We start from the raw sequence: 24,450 nt of genomic DNA on the forward strand, positions 1-24,450 counted from the left end.
CACTGTTCTAAAGCAACATTTGAAGCTCTTGACACGATAGGAAGTATACATTAGAAGATAAGGGTCTTGAATAATGTCTCCCATTACAGTTCCCTATTGCTCTCTTCTACATACTGCTCACTCTCCTGGAGTCTTCAACACAGGTGGAAAAGCTGCAGCACAAAACTGTACTCCTGCTAGACATCAAAACCATGTGGACTCTAACCATCCTTGTTTTTTATAGTTGCGCTTTCATTAGAAGCTACAGTGTGTGCCAGCCAAGGGGGAACCTTATTTATTTTTTTTTTTTGAAGATCTTATTTATTCGAGAGAGAGCTCAAGAGAGATCACACAGGGAGAGGGAGAGGGTGCGGACTCCCTGCTAAACAGGAAGCCTGATGCCGGGGCTCGATCCCAGGACACTGGGATCATGACCTGGGTCGAAGGCAGACACTTAACCGACTAAGTCACCCCGGTGCCCCAAGAAGGAACATTATTAATTGCAGCAGTTAAGACGTTTGGGGGGATGATTTTCCCAAGACAGGGTTTACTAAATCTTTGGACAAGGTACCTAGATCAAAGCAAGGGCAGAAGGGAAGGAAAACAGGATCACAGGTGGTCCTGGAGAAGACCAGAAAATGGAAGCAAGTTTAAGGAATACTCTTAAGGTGATCTATTTCAAGAGGGAACTCTTAAATCGTCAATGTGAGCCCTGGATCTAACTGCAGTCATCCCACCTGCACATGCTGAACACGTACTATGTGCCTTAATCATTAGGACCCGTGGGTGTCACACCTGATCAACACAGACTCCTGCGAACCTCGGGTGACTGATGTGTGGTATCTAGAGTAGTGCCACCCAGGACAGCAGCTGCTGCCCATACACGGCAATGGAGCAGTGGGACAGTGGCTGCTACCACTGAAAAGCTCAATTGTAAATTTTATTTAACTTAAAAATAATTTTTTTTTGGGGGGAAGCCTGGGTGGCTCAGTCAGTTATGCACCTGCCTTTGGCTCAGGTCACAATCCCGGGATCCTGGGATCAAGCCCCATATCGGGCTCCCTGCTCATCGGAGCCTGCCCCTCCCCTTGCTTGTGCTCTCCCTCTCTGTCAAATAAATAATAAAATCTTTTTTTTTTAAAGTTAACTTAAATTTAAATTAAGCTTCTGTGGCTGGTGGCTGCTGCACTGGCCACTGCAAGTCTAGAGCCTTGCTTCCCCAAGTGTGGTGTGCAGACTAGCAGCAGGTCCCTCTGGGAGTGTTAGAAATGCCAAGTATTTCTGACTCCACCTGGAGTTCCTGAGGTACATCCCCCAGCATACAAGACTGCCGGCTGAGTCCTATGCACACTCAAGTTTGGAAAGCCCTTAATTAGAGAAGGGCGTCTTTTTTGAAATTGTGTAAGAAGTGAGCATATCTTTGTATGTGTATGTGTGTGTGTGTATGTGTGTACACACTTGCTCCCTTCCTTCCCGTGGAGGCAACATCCATACTTTTTCCTCCAATTTTTCAAGTTCATGATCCAAAACTGAGCCTATAGGAATATGGCCCTAGAAATTAAGAAAGCAGATTTCGCTGAACAGAGAACCGTGAAGTGACCCTTGGCTCTGCAAGCCTACTCTTCAATTTATGGAGGGCGGAACCTGGCCATTCACAGCTCTGAGTTCTTCCATCGTACTTTTTTTTTTTTTTTTAAGATTTTATTTATTTATTCGACAGAGATAGAGACAGCCAGCAAGAGAGGGAACACAAGCAGGGGGAGTGGGAGAGGAAGAAGCAGGCTCATAGCAGAGGAGCCTGATGTGGGGCTCGATCCCAGGACCCCAGGATCACGCCCTGAGCCGAAGGCAGACGCTTAACCGCTGTGCCACCCAGGCGCCCCGTTCCATCGTACTTTCACTTCTTCACGTGTAGTAATGACATGGTACGCTGTTTCTGCTTCAGAATACCGCACATCCACACGTCAGTACAGACTAGAACACACACACACATGCACCTGCCTATATCCTATTGTGTATCACACACACCGATCTTTATGTTTTTAGTGCAAAATTGGCCACAAAAGCATTCCGGTACAAAGAGCAGTGTGTGCTCATTTGTACTGTGTGGCACAGCTGGTCAAGTTGTACGTACCCACGTGCTCTTGCAGGTGCTACTAATTTTTTGGTTGGATACATCCAAGAAATATTTTTTTATTAGTGTCATTAATGGCTGTCTAGTTCCTATCTGCAACATAAAACCATGAATAAAACAGTTGATGTATGAGTGTGACTGTTTAGCTTCTTAGTTAATAGTGCTGGGTTTACATCATAATAAAAAATAATGGTCTTTTATTATTTTTTTTAGGCAAAAACTGAGAACACAAGGTATATTTATGTTGAGGAAGAGGCTGCCTGCAGGCTTATAAATTTGCCTCAGAGAAATGTCTCCCCTTTGTTAACATCAACAAAATGTCCTGACATCGATGTTAAGGCAATGATTTATTCCAAGCTGACAAGTCCCTGGCATTAGATGGGAGGTCCCCAAGTCCCAAAACGGCTCTAAGATTCTGCCTTGAATCATTATTTTCCCAGTGGTGTTTGAGAGGAAACATGCACAAACTGGCAGTTGGCTAACGCAGCAGGAAAACGAACTCATCCCATCGGGCCCTAAGTATTTCCCAGATGAAGACAACATTTCTAAGTTTAGCCTCACTTTTCCCCCCAGTAATGTAAATGTATAAATGCAGAGATACCAAATGCACCTGCACAAGGCAGTCAGGTCCCCTTCACGAGCACGTCTTCACTCATCAGTCTGATGAAGGAAAGTCACTCACTAGCACTGCGAAGTACGAACAGGCCCATATACATTCAACAATCTCAGCTTTTGTAGGACAGAAGAGTCTTTAGAAACCAGCCAGCTGAAAGGGTTCTTTCCCATGAGATTTCTAGTCCTTTTTCACCTCTGCAGTGCGATGGACGCCATTAAAATACAAGGGCTGAAAATCAGTTCTCAGTCTTCCACCGCCAGACATGAGACAAATGTCACTCACACTGCCATGGTGGGATGTTCCTGGTAGGGAAGCTTTTCTCCGTTCTTCTCTCCAGAAAGCAGGCTGGAAAGCAAGTGAGGGGTGCTACTGGAAGAATAACCTTGAATCCAGTCCAACATGGTCCAACAGCCGTAGAGCCTGACACTCAACTGTATTATTCTCATGACATCTCACACCCGAGCAGGACACATCTTTGTGTCAACACCATCTCTGAGGATCCCTCACTCACTCCGTTCCTTGCCCTCAGTCTGGGCCAAGGTTCTCATTCACACTCAGTTTTAGATAATTTATTTGATTAACATATAACTAGTAGAAAGGAGTTTTAAAAAATATTTATTATATTTTGTTCTAGAAATGGTAGAAAATAAAAATCGGTGCACTTACGTCACACACACCCTTGGAAAGGTCTACTAAGCCTTTCACGCCAGAGACAAGTTTTACACAAGGCCAGAAACCGAAACACCTACGCGGAAGGTGACAGAGGTGGATGCTGCTGATTTGAGGAGCCCTTGGAAAGGTTCAAAGTTTTCTTCTCTGCTGTCATTTATTTTGGGGCAAATAACCAGTCCGATGGAAGGAGTTCTGAACATAAAAGGCACCTAGAGTAAAAATCAGACCTTGACTAACAAAAATAGCTGCACGTGTTTACATCGAGAAAAACAGGCCCTATCAATGCAACTGTCCTGCAAGGCAATGAGAATATAAATGCAAAGCTATTGCAACTGAAAGATCTACCAACACTTACCTAAACCTGGTATAGGATTTAGATGATGATACAATCACTTTTCTGTTTATAAACCTGTAAATGTCTTATCATTTAAATAAACATGAGTACTGTATTTGTATTAATAGCGACGGGTGGGGTATTTTATTTATTCATAGTCAAGATTTGTTTTGTTTCATTTTCTCTTAAAATGCATCCTTGCATACTCCATTCATGGATACATTAAAAATTCATGTTGTCCTTTAAGAATGTAGCAAAACTTAAAACTGCAACTTCAAACCAAAGTCCTTTTAAATTATTATAAAGCCAGGAAAGCTGACATTTTACTATGATTTAAGCACCTGAAATATATTCTGATCAATTTATATCCTCTGAGCTAGAATTAGGATCCTCAGGATTTGTATATGTGTACAAATATTGCAAATTAAGCTAATAAAAACCTGGAAAAATACTAATAATCTTTAGCTACAAAGATCTAAAATACACCTATGGGTCTCTACTAAGAGAAAAATGAGCAGGAAGCCAGCAAACACTTGTGTGCATCTTCTAAACCTGGGGGAAAGGACTCAGCGGAGCCAGGTGGTGTTCAGCTGGGTCTGGTTCTTGATGCTGGTATCCATTTTTAGCACTTCTCGAATGGCCATGGTAGCGTAGGTAGAAGGAGGGAGAGAAAAATCCATCTTCAGAGCTCTGTATTTGCCTTCTGCCAGGCAAGAGAGAAGAGAATGGTCAGAAAAGGCAGGCAGCGGCAGACAGACTGGGGAGAGTCATATCATCTCTACAGAAAGGAAACAACCGTGCTCCTTTCCTCAGGCGCTACTCCCCGTGTGGCCTCCGAGAGTGAAACGTGGAAGTGAGAGCTGGGAGTATATGATCCAGCTAATCCCTACGGCAATTCTACTTGGAACCTTCATAAAAAGGGCAAACGACACAAAAGCAATAGGGTGAAAACAGACAAAGGAATGGAGGCAAGAATTTGACAATGACAATGCAAATTTCATGTGTTAGACTCCGTTCCTGGATTTTCACTCACCTGTGTTAACTCGGGGGGAGGGGTGGTCGTGGAGGAAATACTCAATCACCTAACACCACAACCTTCTGTAACGTTCCTTCATTTTCAGCGAAATCTACCATTTTAATTATCGAGCTATAGCCATGAAACTAAGATGACAAAACACAAAATAGAAATCACCGAGCTGGTGGAAGGTGGTGGTGATTATAAGAGTTTTTTCTTTCTTTCTTTTAGAAGACTTTGTTCATTTATTTGAGAGAGACAGAGACAAAGCATGAGCAGGGGGAAGGGCAGAGAGAGAAGGAGAAGCAGACTCCCCACTGGGCAGGGAGACCAACGCGAGGCTCGATCCCAGGACCCTGGGATCATGACCTGAGCCGAAGGCAGATGCTTAACCAACTGAGCCGCCTAGGTGCCCCAGGAGTTTTTCTTTAATTTATGTTTTTGATTGAGAAAACATTTCACAGTTGACACAGAACTGATGGCTGAGTAAACTTACCAGAAGCAAACACCGGTGGTGGTTTCCCTTCCAGGTTGTCCACATCTGTGTTGAAGAGTGGAATTTTAGGATCATCGTATGCAACAACTTCCCTTCAAAACACATAAAGAAAGAAAAGTGTGAATGTGAACTGCCATAAAAGGTACTAAGCAGCTCATTGCCATTTGCTTAGAAAGGAGAACACATAGGTCTGTTGGAAATAATTCTGGGTGGGACTATTCGATTAACAGGATAGGACCAGATCTTACGCATGAGTATTTCTTTTATATTATTACACAGCAAGGTGACGAAGGATGCCAGCCTATGTAAAAAAATATAAAATGTTTCCTTAGGATAGAACTTCTCTTTATACGTAGTTGATAAATAGTAAACTTAACTTTGCACAGATGTGAATGAATGAATAATGGCATTTATGTTTTCTCCAGAATGGTTTTCACTACTAACAACACAGCGTTAGTCACAAGGAACTGCTCTCTGGAGTGGGGAGGACCAAGTCCAACACGGCCAACCTCATCCCACAACCCAGAGAAGAGGAGGGAAGACAGAAAGAGAGAAAGAGATGGAGAGAGGGAAGAGAGAGAACTTCCTGGCAATGAACAACTAATTCAATATTTAGTTTTAAAAATTATCAACTAAAGCTTTAGTTTACTTTAGGTACTGAAATATTTGAAATGAGGCAATACATGTATATTTTTCTCTTTAGAAACATGATATTAAAACAAACAGATCAGCGTTTGGAACTCTCAGCTAATTCTGAATAAAGGTAGCTTGCTCAGGGATAGCTCTGTAAGCAAATCTCAATCTTTAGAAGATTTCTTTCTTTCTATTTATTTTATAGGAGGGGGGGGAGGTTCAAGCAGACTCTGGAGACAGATGCAGGGCTCAAGCTCACCACCCTGAGATCATGACCTGAGCCAAAACCAAGCTGGATGCTTACCTGAGCCACTCAGGTGCCCCAACAAATCTCAATTTTTTACTAATGCGGAAAAATTTCATTCTTTGCACATTTCTTCAATAATTTAGCAAGGTCAATAAAATGTAAACTTAACCACTTTCACTCATTTGTTTCCTGATGATTTGAAAAATTCCAAGTAGTAGCAATAATAATAGTGACAATAGCAAGTAGCACTTGTACACCAGGTTGTAAATACTGGAAAATACACAAGTGATGCAAAAGCTTTCAATCTCACATCATAATTTAGTTCTCTTTCATTCCAGACTATCACTCACCAACTGACATTCTGAGGACGAATAATGATCTTTCGGTAGGCCCCTGATAAGGAATAATCTCGAATTTTGTGTCTCATGTTGTCAATATCCAGATTGTCCGCTGTGAGCATTTCCCTGTAGGCTTCACTAACTATAAAACACAAAACGTTAGTTGGAATGCAGCATGCCAGCAAGCTACCTTCAGCTAGACTACAAAGAGAGTAAGACGTAAATTCAGTTAGATCACCCTAACAAAACCAGTCCCTCTAATTTATCATCTAGCCTGTTCTCTGGAATCAAAATTTAGGGACTTACTCCCAGGGCTAGGTGTCCCCAGCTTAGACTGGACCAACTTGTAAGTTATCTCTTGCAAGCAGCCACAGTACCTGGAGTGTAAGGTTTTTAAGCTAACTACAAAAAACATTCCATCAGAAGTTATTAATACAATTTATACATGCTCAGAGTTGGAAGAGACAATGTAGAGAGGCCTCAAACTCTTTCTGGAAGGCAGATATAAATAATAAATATACATAAAAGTAAGAGACCTGGAAAACCATCTGGGCTCAGCCTCACACCTGATGTGGAATCTTTTTTATAACACCCAAGAGAGACAGTCATCCAGGCCTTTGTTTGCATGAGGCCAGTTAGGGGTAACCACTTTTTTGTGAGGAACACGATTGTCAGAAAGTTCTTATTCCAAGCTGAAATCTGTCTTTTTAGAACTTCTGTTGACTGCTTTGGAACACAGCAGTTTCACTGCCCTCTTCCACACGTACTCATGAGTATTGGCCCTTTAAGCCGTATTTTCTCTAGGTCACACAACCGGTCCTCCACCTGTCCCTCCTCTGCCATTTCTGTATTCCCCACAAAACCCTTCACTGGCCTCAGGGTAGCAGCCTGATGTTTAGTAATAACTCCAGATACTTTATGTAGACTACTATCAAACTAGGCCTTTACAAAAGTAACAATTTACATTTAACCCTATGTTCAATGCCTTCTGCAGTTCTTTTAAAAAACTTACTTTTCATATAATTAGTATTAGCCATTCTGGGTAACATAATTTGCAAACATGATAAACAGATTTCTTTATTCAAGTTATTCATAAAAAATACTGGGTAGACTAGGGTGAAGGAAAGACCCCCTTACAACACACCTATAAGACAACAGGGATCCCTGAATTGCGCACTACTGGACGCCGAGTGTGTGTGTATGTTACCAACCCCCGGGCCCAAACCAGCACCAATCCAGTCTGTCAGCCCCTGTTTTACCCACAAGATTTTCATGAACGGCTTGGTCAAAGGTTGTGCTGAATTTATGTCTTATCTGGTATTAACCCACATTTCTGTTCCTGAGAGGTACACGAAAGAAGAAAAGCATGTTTACTTTTTCTTTCTTGGAAAGAGAGCAAGAGTGGCTCTGAGCATCTTAAGTGCTTTCCTTCTCACTAGTTCCAGTAGCAGTGTCTCCTCGGGGCCCCACTGAGCCATTAGGCTAGGCAGACCCTGCCCACCCCATCCCTCGTCTCCCCAGTCATTCTCTCCTCCTCATCTCTACTCCTGTCCCTCAGTGAAGTCAACGTCACATAAGTATTAGGAACACAGCAATCTGATTGTGTTAATCAACATGTAAGCAGCAGATGAATTTTTTTTAAGTATTTGCATTATCAAAGAAGGGTGTTAATACCTAATCATTCTATAACTTGCACAATTTCAAGGAATATAACATGGATAAGGGACATTCTGGTCCCTTGAGAGAAAAGATGGTTTTTGTTTGTTTGTTTGTTTGTTTGTTTGAAGTAGGCTGGGAGCCCAATGTGGGGCCTGAACTCATGACCCTGGGATCAAGACCTGAGCTGCAATCAAGAGTTGCATGCTTAACCAATTTAGCCACACAGGCGCCCCAAAAGAAAAGATTTTTTTACAATAACCTCCCACAGATCAGTTCTGGCTAGGAGTAAACTTCCAGGGTCAGATCCACCAAGCTGGTCTCATGCTCAGAGCTGCTTTCTTTTTTCAAATTTCTGAATCCTTGAACAATGAAAGTTCCAGTCCACCCACCCCCCAACCCTAATCCATGAAGGTAAGGGAAGTAATTCATAACAGCCGATGGAGAACGGGAAATAAGGGGAGTGAATTCTAACTTTTCACTCTATAAACTTCTGTGCTCGTTGACTTTTAAAACACAGTAAGCAGGTATTACTTACATGGTGTCAAACAAAAAAGGCTAAAAGAAGCAATGTTAAAGTAGGACTGTCCATTCACTTTCTCAGTGACTTTTTCCAAAGCCTTCTTATCCTTAATAAGAATTAGTGGATTTCAGAAATTTAAATAATGCCAATAGTAACAGCAACACTAGTAACAATAATACCAATACTACTATAACTACTCCTACTACTGCCACCACCACCACCACCACCTTTCTGTTTCTTAATTTAATTATCCAGGGACGCCTGGCTGGCTTAGCCGGTGAATCATGTGACTCTTGATCCTGGGGTTATAAGTTCAAGTCCCATGTTAGGTGTAGAGATGACTTAAAAAAAAATTTTTTTTTTTTAATTTTAAATTATCCATCTGAATACATCCCTTCCTGGGGGACTTTATATGTAAACGTGGTTTATAAATGCTTAAAATCAAAACATTTTCAAGTCTGATGGAAATCAAAGTTCTAAAATTATATTTCAAATACTGATTTTTTCCCCTGTCTCTCTACGCTTGGTGGCCAATGGCTTAAATACTTCAGACTTTGTTATAACTATTTTCCCCAGACAAGGAACTTACTTTTATGCTTTGGGTAGGTAACATCGAAACCTGGCAAGGGCATTACCACATCATGGATTGAGTAATTATTAACATCTTCTTCATCAATGTAGGTGGCTGTAGCTGCAAAATCACAAATAGAGAAATTAAGAAAAAATGTGAAAATAGGTAATATTTTCAAGAGCCTGATCTTCTAAAATTATACACATCTAAGAAGTCAGATGTGCAAGTGGACACAGGCTGAGTGGCCTACAAAGCTTAAAGACATGAAGTTAGAGATCTTTTTGTCCTTTCTGCTCTACCCAAGAAATACAAATCATGACTGAGAACGAGTGGAAAGTCAAAAAAAAATTATTTCTCAGCTGCACCCTCAATTTTTTAGAATGTTTGCTTTAAAAAAAGCAGCTCCTTTTTAAGCAACACTACAAAATACTATCTAGAACGCTATCACCAATGGATGCATTTTGCTAAGAGAATAATTTAAAAAATCAGTCTGCATTTAGAAGATGAAATGTAATGGCACATGGGACATTAAAATACCTAGATATAATCAACATTGGATAGGTTAAAAACTATTAATCCAGGATAATCAAAATTTCTCAACAGACACCTTCGTGGAGTTATCGGGGATACATGCAGACGAGCAGGCTATGTGTTCAGAGAGCAGAAGGACAGCCGGGTACACCGGAAGCATGGGGACTGTGGAAACAGGCAGACCTTGATTCTGAATTCCTGCCTTTTCTTTTTTTAACCAGCTGTGGAACCTTGTGAACCTCGTCTGAAGAACAGAGACACTACTTGACAGAATACTGTGAGAGCTTTAAACCAGAAGCTGTCGACAAAGGGCTCAGCAAAAGGCCTGGCCCATGGTGAGGGCTCAGCATCAGATGGGATCATTTGTGTGTTTCCTGAATGCTGCGGGCACAGGGTATGCACTAAATGTCTGTTATATCATGGCCCGCATGTAAAGCGAGCTCCAATCAAGTGTTGACTTAAAGAAACTCTTTAAAACTGGCAGACAACAGCTGAGAGGCTGAGGTACATCCGGAAGCAGAGGGGAGTATTTGCTAGACCCAGGTTACAGTTTGGAAAAAGATGTAAGGCGACATTAAGTCCAAATCTTATTCTAGCTGAGAAAATGGAGGCCCAGAGACCCAGAGCGAGTTAGGCACTTACTCAAATTGGATATATATTTTTTTCTTTTCTTTTCTTTTTTTTTTTTAAAGATTTTATTTATTCATTTGACAGAGAGAGACAGAGAGCATAGGCAGGGGGAGCAGCAGACAGAGGGAAGGGGAGAAGCAGACTCCCCGCTGAGTAGGGATCGATGCAGGGCTCAATCCCAGGACCCCGAGATCATGACCTGAGCCAAAGGCAGACACTTAACCGACTGAGCCACCGAGGAGCCCCAAATTGGATATATATTTTCATTAAAGACACAGATCCAAACTGTTCAATCTGAGTTTACAATGTCTTTCCATTTCAACCTTACTAGACATCTCTCTATCTCTTAAGTAGTGGCCGGGCCAGATTTTAAGCACTAGTGTCAAATAACTAACCCTAGTTGGGTGGAAAAATGAGGATATTTGCCTTTTTACCTCCTTTGAGAACAAGGTCCCCTGGAACAGGCTTCAGTCCGTACTCTTCTATTCTCTTGCTTACCATGTTATTCCATACATAGCTTTGATAGCTATGAATATACATTAAGCGATTATTTCTTGGTATCTGAATTAAAAAACAGGCAAGGAAAAAAATACATATTCTGAATATTAAAAGTACTGTAATTTCCAAGACATATCACTTGTTTAGTGGTGACCCTAGGACAAGAAGCTCATACCCTGAATGCCACAGTGACTGACACATAGCAACCAGTGTTAGACACAGAACCCCTCTGACTACAGGGTGTTCACAGTCGGCTCCAACTGCACTGGTTGCCATGCATTCGTGCAAATAAAGCAACTGCGGGGGAACTATATCCTGAATCAAAGACACAGTGCTTAAACCGTAGAAATTTACACACCACTTACAGAGCAAACAGTGCTTTCTTCCTGATAATTCCATAGAAGGAAAAAACCTAAATGACTGAATGGACAACTAATTTAAAATTCTGCTTTTTTTGCTTGCCTGGGGAAGATTAAATAAGACTGAAGTTGAAGAGTTAACCTTCAGTCTATTCTGGGTTATAGATATCCGAATACTAGCATAGGCCACACATGCAAAGATGGTACCCACTGCTGGACCACCACGAAGAAACCAAACGGAAATGCAATCATGTAAACCATTTCTCATACAACCTCTTAGGTAGGTTACAGCGCTGATGCTGGAGAATGATCAAGAAAGGAACTCTCAGACAGACTGAATTTCTGAAGTACCACGATGGTTAATTTAAATTTCCTTGTAGATAATATTTTCCACCTTAATGCTTTTCTCATGCCCTCAACATTAATAAATATTGCCAACATTCCCGCCCCCACCCTCCACCCCCATCACCGTTCAGGGAACAACCAAGGATCACTTAGGTAACACGGCACTCAGAGATCACCGAAGGATCCTTATTTCCCTTCTGCTCTTTCAAAATTTAGTAAAATATTTAACGATAAAATTTAAAAAGCATTAAGCCACCTCAAGTCATTTGCCTGACTTCACAAATAGCACTCACTATGCCAAATGCAGAGACTATATTCTTCATTCCATATTTTGAAAGTCCTCGAAGCAGCTGCCCTTCCACACACCTTTTGACAGGAAGTTTTCTGAGGGCAGCGGCTGGGTCTTTGGTCTTCGCCCACTCTTCCCTGCACTTAACCAAGTAGCCCTTCTCGGCTGGGGGAAATAAAAAGCTGTGATTAAAACAATTTATTGAAAAGATAGATTTCCGTAACTTAATGTGCTTCCTAAGGAACACAACATTGGAAAAAGCTTCTGCTCACATGAGAATACCCATGAGAATGTGAAAAGGCGGGACAGGTAGAGCGTACTGAATGAGCCGGCTTTGTCCACCTACCACCACCCCAGGATTTAAAGACCATTACTGTTCCATGATCACAGCTGATTAAACACAAGACAAAACCGAGGTACTCCTTTCTTCCTTCTCTTTTTCTACAGTGTTGGCAAATTTAATAGGTCACTGTCCTTAAAATTAGACAACTTTATCTCTTTTAATTTGCAAATGAATTATTACCCCAAGGGCATAATTGTTTTGATAATTTGTTCAGTAGTGTTTTTTGGTTTTTTTTTTTTTAAAGGGCATGGAGCCCAATGTGAGGCTCAAACTCACGACCCTGTGATCGAGACCTGGGCCGAAATCAAGAGTCGAACGCTTAACTGAATCACCCAGGTGACCTTGTACAGTAGTATTTAAATCTTTTTTCATACGGTATGAATGTAGAGGTACTTTCTGGAAGTTTTTGACAAACTCTTCAAACTAAAAACCCTCCACATTTTTTGGCCCAGTTTTTACATTCTGTATTACACTATGCTTTAACACATTCACCACAAGTGCAATGTGTCTGGATTCCTGCATGTTCGGAGATTTAGTAGTGCATGGGGAAAAAGAAATAAATGTATTCATTTATGAATGAATAAATTAGATGAGCTAAACAGCTGAAAACAGAATACAAATTATAAATCTCACATATATATATATATATATATATATATATATATATATATATATATATACATACATAGAATTTGTGGGGAAAAAATGAACTATCCTTTTTATTTTACTGTAAAAACAATCTTTAAAATTCTGAAATAACCACCCCCAATATGCACACATACTTTTTATGCAAAGGAATTCCACAAATACCTAACAAGATATTCTATTTCTTTTTTTTCATTAACATGAATTTTATTCTCACCTCCAGAACGGGGTTTCAATATTAAATCCATGACTTCAGTCCAGGAATTCTGTAGGATAGCTCTAAAATTAAACATTATTTATTTTACTTAATTTTGCAGTCAGATGAATTTTATATGCCAAAATCTGTGCAGTCACAAACCATGTTAACTGTATATATTTTATTAAATCTAAAAGGAAGCTGAGAAACCAATATAATGACAAAGGTTTCCGACGTAAATGTCAAAAGAACTTAAAAACAAGAGAGAACAAAATGAAGGGCAGGTTCACTCATTAACATTCAGCATCACGTCACAGTTTTAAAATGCTGATAGTATGAACAGTAACCAACTCAGTAAGCTGTTACACATAGTATTATCTGTATAAATCAAAGTTAAGTCTTTCTGCAGTAAAACTTATTTGAAACTTCTCAAGAAATTTCTCCCCCTTGTTAAATACCTTCTTGCCTAGACAAACAGAATAAATAACACTTTATCCTTCCCATTATTCTTGCTGATTATATATATGCTTCTCAAAAATTTAATAGTACATAAGAAAGGCTGCATGTTATCTAATTAACACTATAAATCAACACTTGACAGAGTATTTTTCATGGCTTAAAAAAAAAGATTTTATTTTTTTTTTAAAGATTTTATTTATTTGACAGAGAAAGCAACAAAGAGCAAGAGGGAATGAGGGGGCAGAGGGAGAAGCAGACTCCCCGCTGAGTAGGGAACCCAAAATCCATGATCCCAGGACTCGGGATCATGACCTGAGCCAAAGGCAGATGCTTAATCAACTGAGCCACCCAGGAGCTCCCTAAAGATTTTAAGTAATCTCTATACCCAATGTGGGGCTAGAACTCACAACCCCAAGATCAAGAGTCACATGCTCCACTGACCGAGCCAACCAGGTGCCCCCATGACTTTTCTGATACATCTATAAGCATATCCAATTTTTCCTTTAACTTTTATTACAATTTGCCATACGAAAATTCTGTTTTGTGTATCATAGCTGAAATTCTTTCCAGTTAAGATTTCTGGTGTTAGAGTCATGCTTAGAAAGGCCTTCCCTAGGGGCACCTGGGTGGCTCAGTCGGGTAAGTGTCCAAATCTTGGTTTCAGCTCAGGTCATGATCTCATGATCTCATGATCTCGGGATCGAGCTCTATAGGGAGGCCCAAATCAGGCTCCATGTTCATCGGGGAGTCTGCTTGAGATTATCTCTCTCTCCTCCTCCACCCCCCCACTCTGTCCTGCTCTCTAAAATAAATAATCTTTTAAAAAAGACAGACCTTCCCTACTATAAGAATATAGAAACCCTTTCTTTTAGTTAACTGGGTTTTTTATTTTTCATATTTTAGTTAACCTCTATGGGATATTTTTGCATATTAAACTATGTAAAATGCTGTTTGGTATCCAACGATATGATCATATGGATTTTTTTATCTACTAGTGTGACTTACTACACAACAGATTTCTTACTGCTGGCCATCCTTGCAGTCCTGGAAGAAGCCATACCGTATCAGTCTTCCAGTACTCTCCTGGGTGACACATTATGGAGCTGGCTAGGCTAGCCGCAACACCTCCAGAGAGTGGAGAACTAGTTCAGGACCGGGCACTGGTCTGTCAGGTATTCTAGAAGAAGACGTCTGTGTTCAAAAACCTGTTACCTGGCTGGTCACTTGATTTTGGAAATAGGTTTACTGTAAAACACTGGTGCTCATGCACTGACGACGCACTGCGTGTGACTGGTTTCACACTGTTTTAACAGCAGAGCTGACTACCTGCTACGAACACTCCATGGCCCACAAAGCCCAAGATATTTACTATCTGGCCCTTCACAGAAAAGGTCTGCCAACACGTGGTGTAATATATTACAAAGTTTCTTAGGTTGCTACCATATACATGAAAGTTCAGTATATATTGCCATATTAAATATGCAGATTAGCTTTACAAGAGGCCCTCTACACATTAAGATGTTTTCTACTTTTCTTACATTATTTTTCCTTCTTACAGCTTTTTAAAATTATATAAAATATGTGTAACATAAAACTCTTAATTTTAGCCATTTTTAAAGTGTACAGTTCTACAGCACTGAATACATTCGTATTGTGTGTAACCATCAGGACGACCTGCCCCCAGAACCTTTACATCTTCCTCAACTGAAACTGCACACATTAAAGACCTCCCATCTCCTGGCAACCACTGCTCTACTTTATGTGGGAACCTAACTATTCTAGGTACTTCGTGTAAGAGGAATTACACAGTATCTGTCCTTTTGTGACTGGCTTATTTCATTTAGCATAAAAGTTCTCGAGGTCTATTCATGTTGTAGCATGTGTAGAATTTCCTTCCTGTCAAAGCTGAAGGATTCTCCATCGTACCTATGTAACATTCATCTGTTAATGGACACTTGGTTGCTTCCACATTTTGGTTGTTATGAATACTCTAAAAAACATGAGTGTGTAAATATTTGTTGAGTGTTTGCTTTCACTTCTTTTGGGTAGATATTCAAAAATGGAATTTATGGATCACATGGTGATTCTACATTTGATGTTCTGAAGAATTACCATATCATTTTCCACAGAGGCTGGTCCATTTTATATTCCCCCCAGCAATACACAAGGGTTCCCATTTCTCCACATCTTCACCAACACTTGTTTTTTTTAAAATAATGGTCTTTTTAACGGGTATAAAAAATTATCTCATTATGGTTTTGATTTGAATTTCCTTAATGATTACTAATATTGAGCATCTTTTCATTATTTGTTTATTAGTCATTTGTATTTCTTCTTTGATGGAAGGTCTATTCAAGTTCCTTGCCCATTTTTAATCAAGTTGTTTTCTTATTGTTGAGTTGTAGGAACTCTATGTGTTTTGGATATTAACCCCTCATCAGATATATAATTTGCAAATATTTTCTCCCATTCTGTGGACTGCTTTTTCATTCTGTTGATAGCGTCCTTTGTATATAAGTATTTTTAATTTATGGAGTCCAACCTATTGTTCTATCCAAGAAATTGGCAATCAAATATCATGAGGTTTTCCCCTAATTTTATAGTTGTAGTAGGTTCAGGTCTTGGATCTATTTTGAGTTAATTCTTATAAATGGTGTGAGACAACGTGTAATGATGTGAAGGGTCCAACTTCATTTTTTAATATATATATCCAATTTCCCCAACACAATTTGTTGAAAAGACTGTCCTCTCCCCATTGAATGGTCTTGTTGCCCTTGTCGACAATCATTTGACCATATATGCAAGGATTTATTCCATTAAAAAAAAAAAACAGCTTTACTGGGGTATGACTCAAATATTCATATAATTCATCCATTTAAGTGCACGATTCAATGGCTTTTGGTATCCTCACAGAATTGTGTAACGTCACACAATCATTTTGGGACATTTTTATCACCCAAAAAGAAATCCTACACCCATCAGTAGTCTCTCTCCATTATCCCTCCCTCAGAGGTAGGCAATTGCTAACCAACTTTCTGTCTCTATGCATTTGCCTATTCTGAATAGTTCATATAAATGAATCCTATAATATCCTCCCTTTTGTGACTGGCTTCTTTCACTTAGCATGTTTTCAAGGTCCATCCATATTGTAGCAGGTGTCAGTACTCCATTCTCTTTTTATTGTTGAATAATATTCCATTGTATGGATACATCACTTTTTCTTTATCCATGTATCAGTCGATGGACATCTGGGCTGTTTCCTTTTTTTTTTTTTTTTTTTTTGGCTGCTATAAACATTGGTGTAAATTTTTGTGTGAACACGTTTTCAATTCCTGAATATATACCTAGGAGGACAACAGCTGAGTCATATGGTAACTCTACATTTAACCTTTTGGGGACTGGCCAGGCTGTTATCCGTTTTACATTTCTACCAGCAGCACATGAGGGTTCCAACTTCTCCACATTCTCACCAGCACCTGTTATTGTCTGTCTTTTTGATTTTAGCTATCATCGTGGATATGAAGTGATAGCTCATTGTGGTTTTGAACTGCTTTTCCCTAACGATCAGTGATTCCCTAATGATGCGGAATATCTTTTTGTGTGCTTACTGGCCATTAGTCAATGTTCTTTGGAGAAATGTCTCCTCAGATCACTTGCCTATTTTTAGACAGTTATTTGTCCCTTTTGTCTTTGAGTTGTAAGAGTTCTTTAAAAACTTTGGCTATGTCATTCTTCCATCTTTAATCTATAAACTAAGGTTTGTTTTGTTTTTTCCTTAGGAGGTCCTATGATGGTAATAGTGGGTGGCTCTGAAGCTAGAAAATATTCTTACATTATGGAAACTGTTGGTTTGGAATTTTGAATGGGCTATATACTGACTCTATATTTAGGGCCTGCAATGCAATTTTTGTGCCTTTCTGATAAATCTGATCTCATTTTCATTAGCCATTTTACATTATCTTTGGAGTATAATATTGGCAGGGTCCCATGGCTGTTCTTCTACCAAATTAATTCCAAATACAAAAGCTGATACAGGGGCACCTGGGTGGCTCAGTTGGTTGAGTGTCTGATTCTTGGTTTTGGCCCAGGTCATGATCTCAAGGTCATAAGACTGAGCCCCATGTTGGGCTCTGTGCTCAGGGCAGAGTCTGCATGAGATTCTCTCCCTCTCCCCCCGCCCCCGCTTGTGCTTGCTCTCTCTCTCTCTAAAATAAGTAAATAAAATCTTAAAAAAAAAAAGTTGATACAGCTTGGGGTGCCTGGCTGGCTCATCAGTGGAGCGTGTGACTCTTGATCTCAGGGTCATGAGTTTAAGCACCATGTTGGGCATGGAGTCTACTTAAAAAATAAATAAAATCCTATTTAAAACAAAACAAAATTAAAAAAACCAAAAGTTGATACAGCCTTCCCTTAAATATTCTGTCCCATAATACGATTAACATCTTCACTATCTTTATCAATGTCCTCTTACCATTTAGCAAGATTGAAAACGTTATCATTTATTATCTAATGATAATGATCATTAGCTTTCTTCTCGGCAAAAATTCTTTCTCTGGTTAGTATGCTTTAGTATTAAAATATTCCTTTCTGCTTATTGAGCACTTACTATGTCCTAGACATAGCAATAGGTGCTGCAATAAATATCATGTCACGTCATTTTCACCACCTTGTGAAGTTAGCATTATGATCTCCATTTGATAGATGAGTAATCTGAGGTTCAGAACTGCCTGAGCTTTTAACCTTCAAAACACTGCATCAAAGAAGTAGAGGAAATACTACATGACAGATTTTTATCATTTTGTGCTTTCCTAAAACTTTATTTTTTTTTAAAGATTTTATTTGAGAGAGACTGAGTGTGTGCACAGGTGTGCGAGCAGGTAGAGGGGCAGAGGGAGAGGGAATCTCAGGCAGAGCCGCACTGAGTGTGGAGCCCTACACAGGGCTTGATCCTACGACCCTGAGATCATGACCTGAGCTAAAACCAAGTCAGACACCTAACCAAGTGAGCCACCCAGGCACCCCAACCATTTTGTGCTTTTAAAAATACAAGTTTGTGTAGTCAGCTGCTACAACCCCGCACGGTAAGTCAAGAAAAGTCCCCTGTTGCTAGGATTACTAGGGACCAACTAGTGAGCTCCAGCAGACCCCCAAGCCTAAATTTCACCTTTGCTAGAATATGGGTTTGAAACACAGGGAAGAACACAAACTACATAATCTCTCAGATCACTTCCAACTCGTAACTTCTATAATCCGAACTCCCATGAGAATGATTACTTTATGTAACAATCTACTGGACGCAGGACAGCATATACAGGTTTAGGTTTCCAAATCCAAGTAAGTAAGTATGTACGTATGTATTTAAAGTTTATTTATTTGGGTGCCTGGGTGGCTCAGTTGGTTAAGTGTCTGCCTTCATCTCAGGTCATGATCTCAGGGGCCTGGAATCAAGCCCTGCATCGGGTTCCCTGGTCAGCAGGCAGTCTGCTTCTCCCTCTGCCCCTCCCTCTGCTCATGCTCTCTCTCTCTCTCCCTCGAATAAATAAATAAAATCTTAAAAAAAATAAATTTAAGTAATCTCTACACCCGGTGTGGGGCTTGAACTCACGACCCTGAGATCAAGAGATCAAGAGCTGCACCCTCTTCCAACTGAGCTAGCCAGGCGCCCCTTTTGAAGTTTTTTCAAGTTTATTTATTTAAGTAATCTCTACACCCAATGTGGCGCTCCAATGACCCCAAGATCAAAAGTCCAAGTATTTGTTGATGGGATTCCCACCCTAGCTCACCCTAGAGGGATTCCCTTTTTCCTGAAAGTGAATCAGAGTTCTTAAAATAAATTTTACCACGCTATTTCCGTCCTACACCACTTTCTTTAAGGGCGGGGGAAAGTGAAGATGAAAATTTAATAAACTGGAAAGCACTTGTTAATGGAGATCTCCAAATGCATCGTCTGTCAGGCTACCCAACAGCTTATTGAACTGAGCCAAGATTTACCTGTAAAGAAGGAACTAAAAAGAGAATCCCTGGATGGGTTATCAGGGATGAGAGAAAAACTTGCCTTTCAGGTTATATCTTTTTCAACACTGATTTAATTTTTTATTGTTATTTTTGTATTAATTGGTATTATATTAAAAAACAAAAATTAGAAGAATGCTGTGGATCCGCTGATGAGACACACTGGCTCATTCGGCCCAGACATGAATAATTAAAAACAACAGCAACAAAAAACCTTTCTGCTTTTTTTCAGTGAGCTCATTCAGACAAAAGAAATTAAATACACACCTTCCAACTTGATATGTGGGGACAGCTGTAGTTCCAAATCTTTGCATTCCGTAGTAGTTAATAAATCCGATCTCCTTGAGAGAGTTCATAGCTTGCTGAACTTGCTCATCAGTTCCTGTTATATTTCTGTAGGGCCCAAGTTAGCCAGAGAAAAAACCGAGTCAAACACATTCAGGGACGCGTATCCTCAATGATAAGGCTTGGCTTCCGGGCCGTGTCCTTATCCCCTGCAGCTTTCTCTCTACCTGCTGAGGACTTTGTGTTTTAAAAAAAAAAACTGTGGCAAAATATACATAACATTAAATTGACCATTCTAGCCATTTTTAAGTACACAACATAGTGGCTGTAAGTACACCAACAGTGTTGTGCAACATTCTCCACTATCTACTTCCCGAACTTTCCACTCTTCCCACTCTGTACCCATAAACAGTACTCCCATGTCCCCCTCTTAGACTCCCCCGCCCCAGGTAACCTTTCTTCTACTTTCTCTGTCCGTGAATTTGCCCATCCTAGCTACTGCCTATAAGCGGAAGCACAGGCTCTTCGTCTCTTAACACCGTGCTTGAAGCACACGGCTCCTTTCCAAAGGAAGTGCTGAGTTTTGAGAGATGAGGGGATGTTGGTACCAACTCTCCAGCAGTATTTGCTCTCCCAGCCCTATCAGGCTCTGCTCGGCCTTCCCTCGCTGCCACACCTGCTAGAACCGCTCACCTGGATTAATAATGGTTCCAAACAGATGTGAGGTGGCCCAGGGAGACCCTCTCTGGTCTGCATTCCTACCTGTAGGTCTTTACCTGAGGACAACGGTGAAGTGATTCCCTTGAAGCTCTCCCAGTTTCAGAGGGTTTTTCTGATAGCTGAAATTCCCCAGCTTAAAGTTCATCAAGCACTTGTTCAAGTGGGCAAGCCTTTGAGCAGTTATTCTAAAAAATATAAAATAAAAAAGGACCACCAAGAGGATCATGAAGTACCGCCTGACTGAAAAGGTCCTGGATACCCTACTACGTGAAACGACAGCTCGAAACAAGACCATGCCAAGCTACGAGGAGCCAAAACACAGGCGCCACGGCAGGTGGGCTGAGCATACTTTTCATCTCCCTCTGGACTATTTCTCCAGCAAAACGATACTGGTTCGATCTCACGGGATAGATTAACCTGGGCCACATTTATGTTCATAAAGTCTCATGTGATTTATAATGAGTAATGGAACAATCGTATCTGTGCAATTTGCTACTTTTTGTGAGGGAGAAGGGGGATAATAACAGAGCAATCCCATACAACGGTAAGGACTGTTACCGCATTTTAAAGAAGAGTTAGTCCTATTTTTATCTATCAGAAAAATACTGTAATCTAAGAAAGATCGAAAATGTACAGAGAATAAGAAAAACAATGCAGTTTCATCACCTGAAAAAAAAATCTGTTAATATCTAACTTTGCATTTCCTCCCACTTTTTAAACACATTAGATAGATAGATAGATAGATAGATAGATAGATAGATATAGACAGATAGGGATAGAGATGGCATTCTACCATAAATTCGTACCTTGCTATCATTTTAAAGGTATAAGAATGGAGGGGCTGGGTGGCTCAATTGGTTAAGCATCTGCCTTCAGCTCAGGTCATGATCCTGAGGTCCTGGGATCGAGCCCCGTGTCATCGTAAAAGGAGTTCTCCCTCTCCCTCTGCCCTTCCCCGCTGCCCAAGTTCTCTCTTGCTCACTCCCTCTCTTAAAAAAAATCTTTAAAATGTATAAGGAAATTTTCATGAAAAATTCCTTAACTTCTTTAGTAGTAATTTATGTAGAAAAACAAATACAGAACTGAAAAACCTATGTCTTATCTCTATCCCTCAACACCTCTCCCCACCAGCAGCCCCTGTTAACAGTTTCTTGTGCATCCTTCCAGAAACACTTTCTGTATATAGAAGCATATGTGTACCTAAAGTCTCCTCCCTTTTAGGAAATTTTTTGTAAGCTCTTTATACATTGTATATATGGAAAAATACATGACTCGTAAGTGTTCTGCTGGAATGAATTTTCACAAAGTGAACACAACCATGTAACTAGCACCCAGAGCCTCCCTTTTAAAAAACAAATTTTGTTACATGATAAATTGTTCAGCATCTTTTTTTTTTTTTTTTAAGATTTATTTATTTTTAGAGAGAGAGAGAGTGCATGAGCAGGATGAGGGGCAGAGGGAGAGGGAAAGCACACTCCCTGCTCAGCGGGGAACCTGATGCAGGGCTTGATCTCCCAACGGACATCGTGACCTGAGCCGAAATCAGGAGTTGGATGCTTATCGAGCCACCCAGGCGCCCCAGCTCCTTGCCTTTTTTCCACCTAAAAATGCATTTCCGAGATTTGCTTTATCCACACAGTACTTCTGAGGCTGCCGCATTCTTAGTCCAGTTGCAAGGGATGGCTGCTGTCCTACGTATTCAATGCTTTATCTGACCCCCTTTGATGGACATTTAAATTGCTACCTATCTTTTGCTATCACAAACAATTCTACAGTAAATACCTTACATATACTTCTCTGTTCATCTATACATAGTGCATGTCTGAAATAAATTCCTAGATGTGGGAGGTGTGGATTTTAAATTTTAATCCCTACTGCCCTCCAAAAAAGTTTTATCAATTTATGCTCACACTATTAACATGTAAGTGCCTACTGCCTCGTCCCTGTGTCTACTCCCATAGCCAATTATAAACCTTTTTGAGGTCTGCCAGACCGTTAAAAATGGTATTTCCTTGGTTTTTATTTGCACACTACTTCCTGTTGTGAGGTTAAACATTTCTGCATATGTTGGCTGTGAACTGCCTGTCTGTCCTGTTACCTATTTTTTGACCTATTTTGGATTGTTACTATTTTTCTTACTGTTTTCACAGAGTAAGGAAATCTGTCCTTTACCACATAGTTCGCAAATATTATCTCCCATTTTGTGAGTTTATTTTTTAAAAGAGTCTATTTATTTGAGAGAGAGCATGAGCTGGGGAGAGAGCTGAGCAGGGAGCCCAACGTGGGGCTCAATCCCAGGACCATGGGATCATGACCTGAGCCAAAGGCAGACACTTCACTGACTGAGCCACCCGGGCGCTCTGAGTTTAGTTAACTTATAGTAGTTTATACATTAGAAAATTTCCCACTTGTTTTATTTAAAAAAATTCAGAACTGGAGAAAAATGGCAACACTGTAACCTTATACTTCCCAGGAGATTTACCAATTGCTAACTTTCCCCCCCAACTTTATATATCTCTTTCTAATCTATGAACACCGCACACATTACACACATATGCACAAACATAAACACAAATGTAAGATCTAAATACTTCACTGAAAGATTTTGAGTGTGTTGCAGATATCACACCTTACCCCTAGTGACCCCTGTGTGTCTCCTAGACGCCTCCCCAAGCAGGTCACACTCAGGAAGCCTAACGTGAATTCAACACTACTGACAGGCAGTGCATATCCACACTCACCCAATTACCTGATAACATCCTTTCGATTTTTTTTTTAAGCTCCCTGAACTGAGGATCTAACCAAGGGACCACACACTGCTATTGTGACGTCCAGTTAGTGTCCACTAAGCTGTCTGGATCGGCCCAGCCTTTTGCTTTCTGTTGGTATCTGACTTTTAGCAGAATCCAGGCCAGCTGTTTCACACCATGACTTTACATGCGGATTTCACTGCTTCCTCGTGATTAGATTCAGATAAACACATTACTTAGGTGAGGCTATGGCCTTTACAGTGTATCCCAGCAGAAGGCAATAATGTTCAGTTTGTCCATCACCGATGGTGATAAATTAATCACTGGGTTAGAATGGTATGTGCTAGTTTTTTCCAGTGTAAAGGGGCCTTTCCTCCTAGGTGGATTATCCTGTTCCCCATAGTCTTTCATCCGTCTGTTCAGGCACCCCAGGATTCTTCCTGCCTGAAGCAAAAACTAGTGTGTTGATGTGAAAGTGTTTTTCTCTATCTACCATTCCTCCTCAGATGGCGTTCTTTCATAAATAAGGACGAAAAAGTAAAATTTTAGTTATGCTCATGAATCTCTTTTTTTTAAATAGTTCTAAGGCTCGGGTGCCTGGGTGGCTCAGTCAGTTAAGCGTCTGCCTTCAGCTCAGGTCATGATACTGCGGTCGTGGGATCCAGCCCCATGTCCGGCTCCCTGCTCAGTGGGGAGTCTGCCTCTCCCTCTCTTCTCGCTCTGTCAAATAAATAAAATCTTGAAAAAAAAGAATAGTTCTGAGGCTTAAGACAGAGAAAGGGTATCCCTAGCCAGTGATCATTTTTTTTAAAGTTTCCCAAGAGCAAATAGAGTCCTTCGACAGTTTTTGGTTTTGTTTTGTTTTCAGTAAAAAGGGCACCTTTCCTTTTTTCCTTTTGGCTTCCTGGTAGTGATTACTTCCTATCACACCTCATTCAGAGCTGGCCTCCACGCATTCACCAGCACACTAATCTTCATTACGGGGGTGTTCTAAGTTTACACTGGTTGTGGGTGGGGGGGAATAAAAAGACCTCGGGGCACTGCTGTTCCAGGGGCGTTGAGTGGAAGCTTCTGTTCCTCCTTCCCCAGTCCACTTCTGATGCCAAAAGTGGGTCCCTTACGAAGGAGGGGGCTACGAGAGAGGTCACGCTGACTCGGGAAGGTTTTCCTGCTC

At 40.5% G+C, this 24,450-nt stretch overlaps 1 protein-coding gene across 1 annotated transcript in view; it reads right to left on the reverse strand.

The window, feature by feature from the left end:
- Window positions 1–3,328: 3,328 nt before the first annotated feature.
- PUS7 (pseudouridine synthase 7) overlaps window positions 3,329–24,450 on the reverse strand; it is a 51,762-nt gene continuing 30,640 nt past the window's right edge. Inside the window, exons 8-16 of the mRNA XM_045793442.2 lie at window positions 20,583–20,711; window positions 19,789–19,914; window positions 13,072–13,133; window positions 11,871–12,031; window positions 10,810–10,936; window positions 9,233–9,334; window positions 6,477–6,606; window positions 5,247–5,338; window positions 3,329–4,438 (exon numbers count right to left, since the gene is read on the reverse strand). Coding sequence (XP_045649398.2) covers window positions 4,302–4,438; window positions 5,247–5,338; window positions 6,477–6,606; window positions 9,233–9,334; window positions 10,810–10,936; window positions 11,871–12,031; window positions 13,072–13,133; window positions 19,789–19,914; window positions 20,583–20,711 — 1,066 coding nt within the window. The 3' untranslated portion in view covers window positions 3,329–4,301. The remainder of the gene's footprint in view (window positions 4,439–5,246; window positions 5,339–6,476; window positions 6,607–9,232; window positions 9,335–10,809; window positions 10,937–11,870; window positions 12,032–13,071; window positions 13,134–19,788; window positions 19,915–20,582; window positions 20,712–24,450) is intronic.

This window comes from Ursus americanus, chromosome 3 (assembly GCF_024610735.1).
Source record: "Ursus americanus isolate L20-20 chromosome 3, mUrsAme1.1.p, whole genome shotgun sequence".
Lineage (NCBI taxonomy): Eukaryota > Metazoa > Chordata > Mammalia > Carnivora > Ursidae > Ursus > Ursus americanus.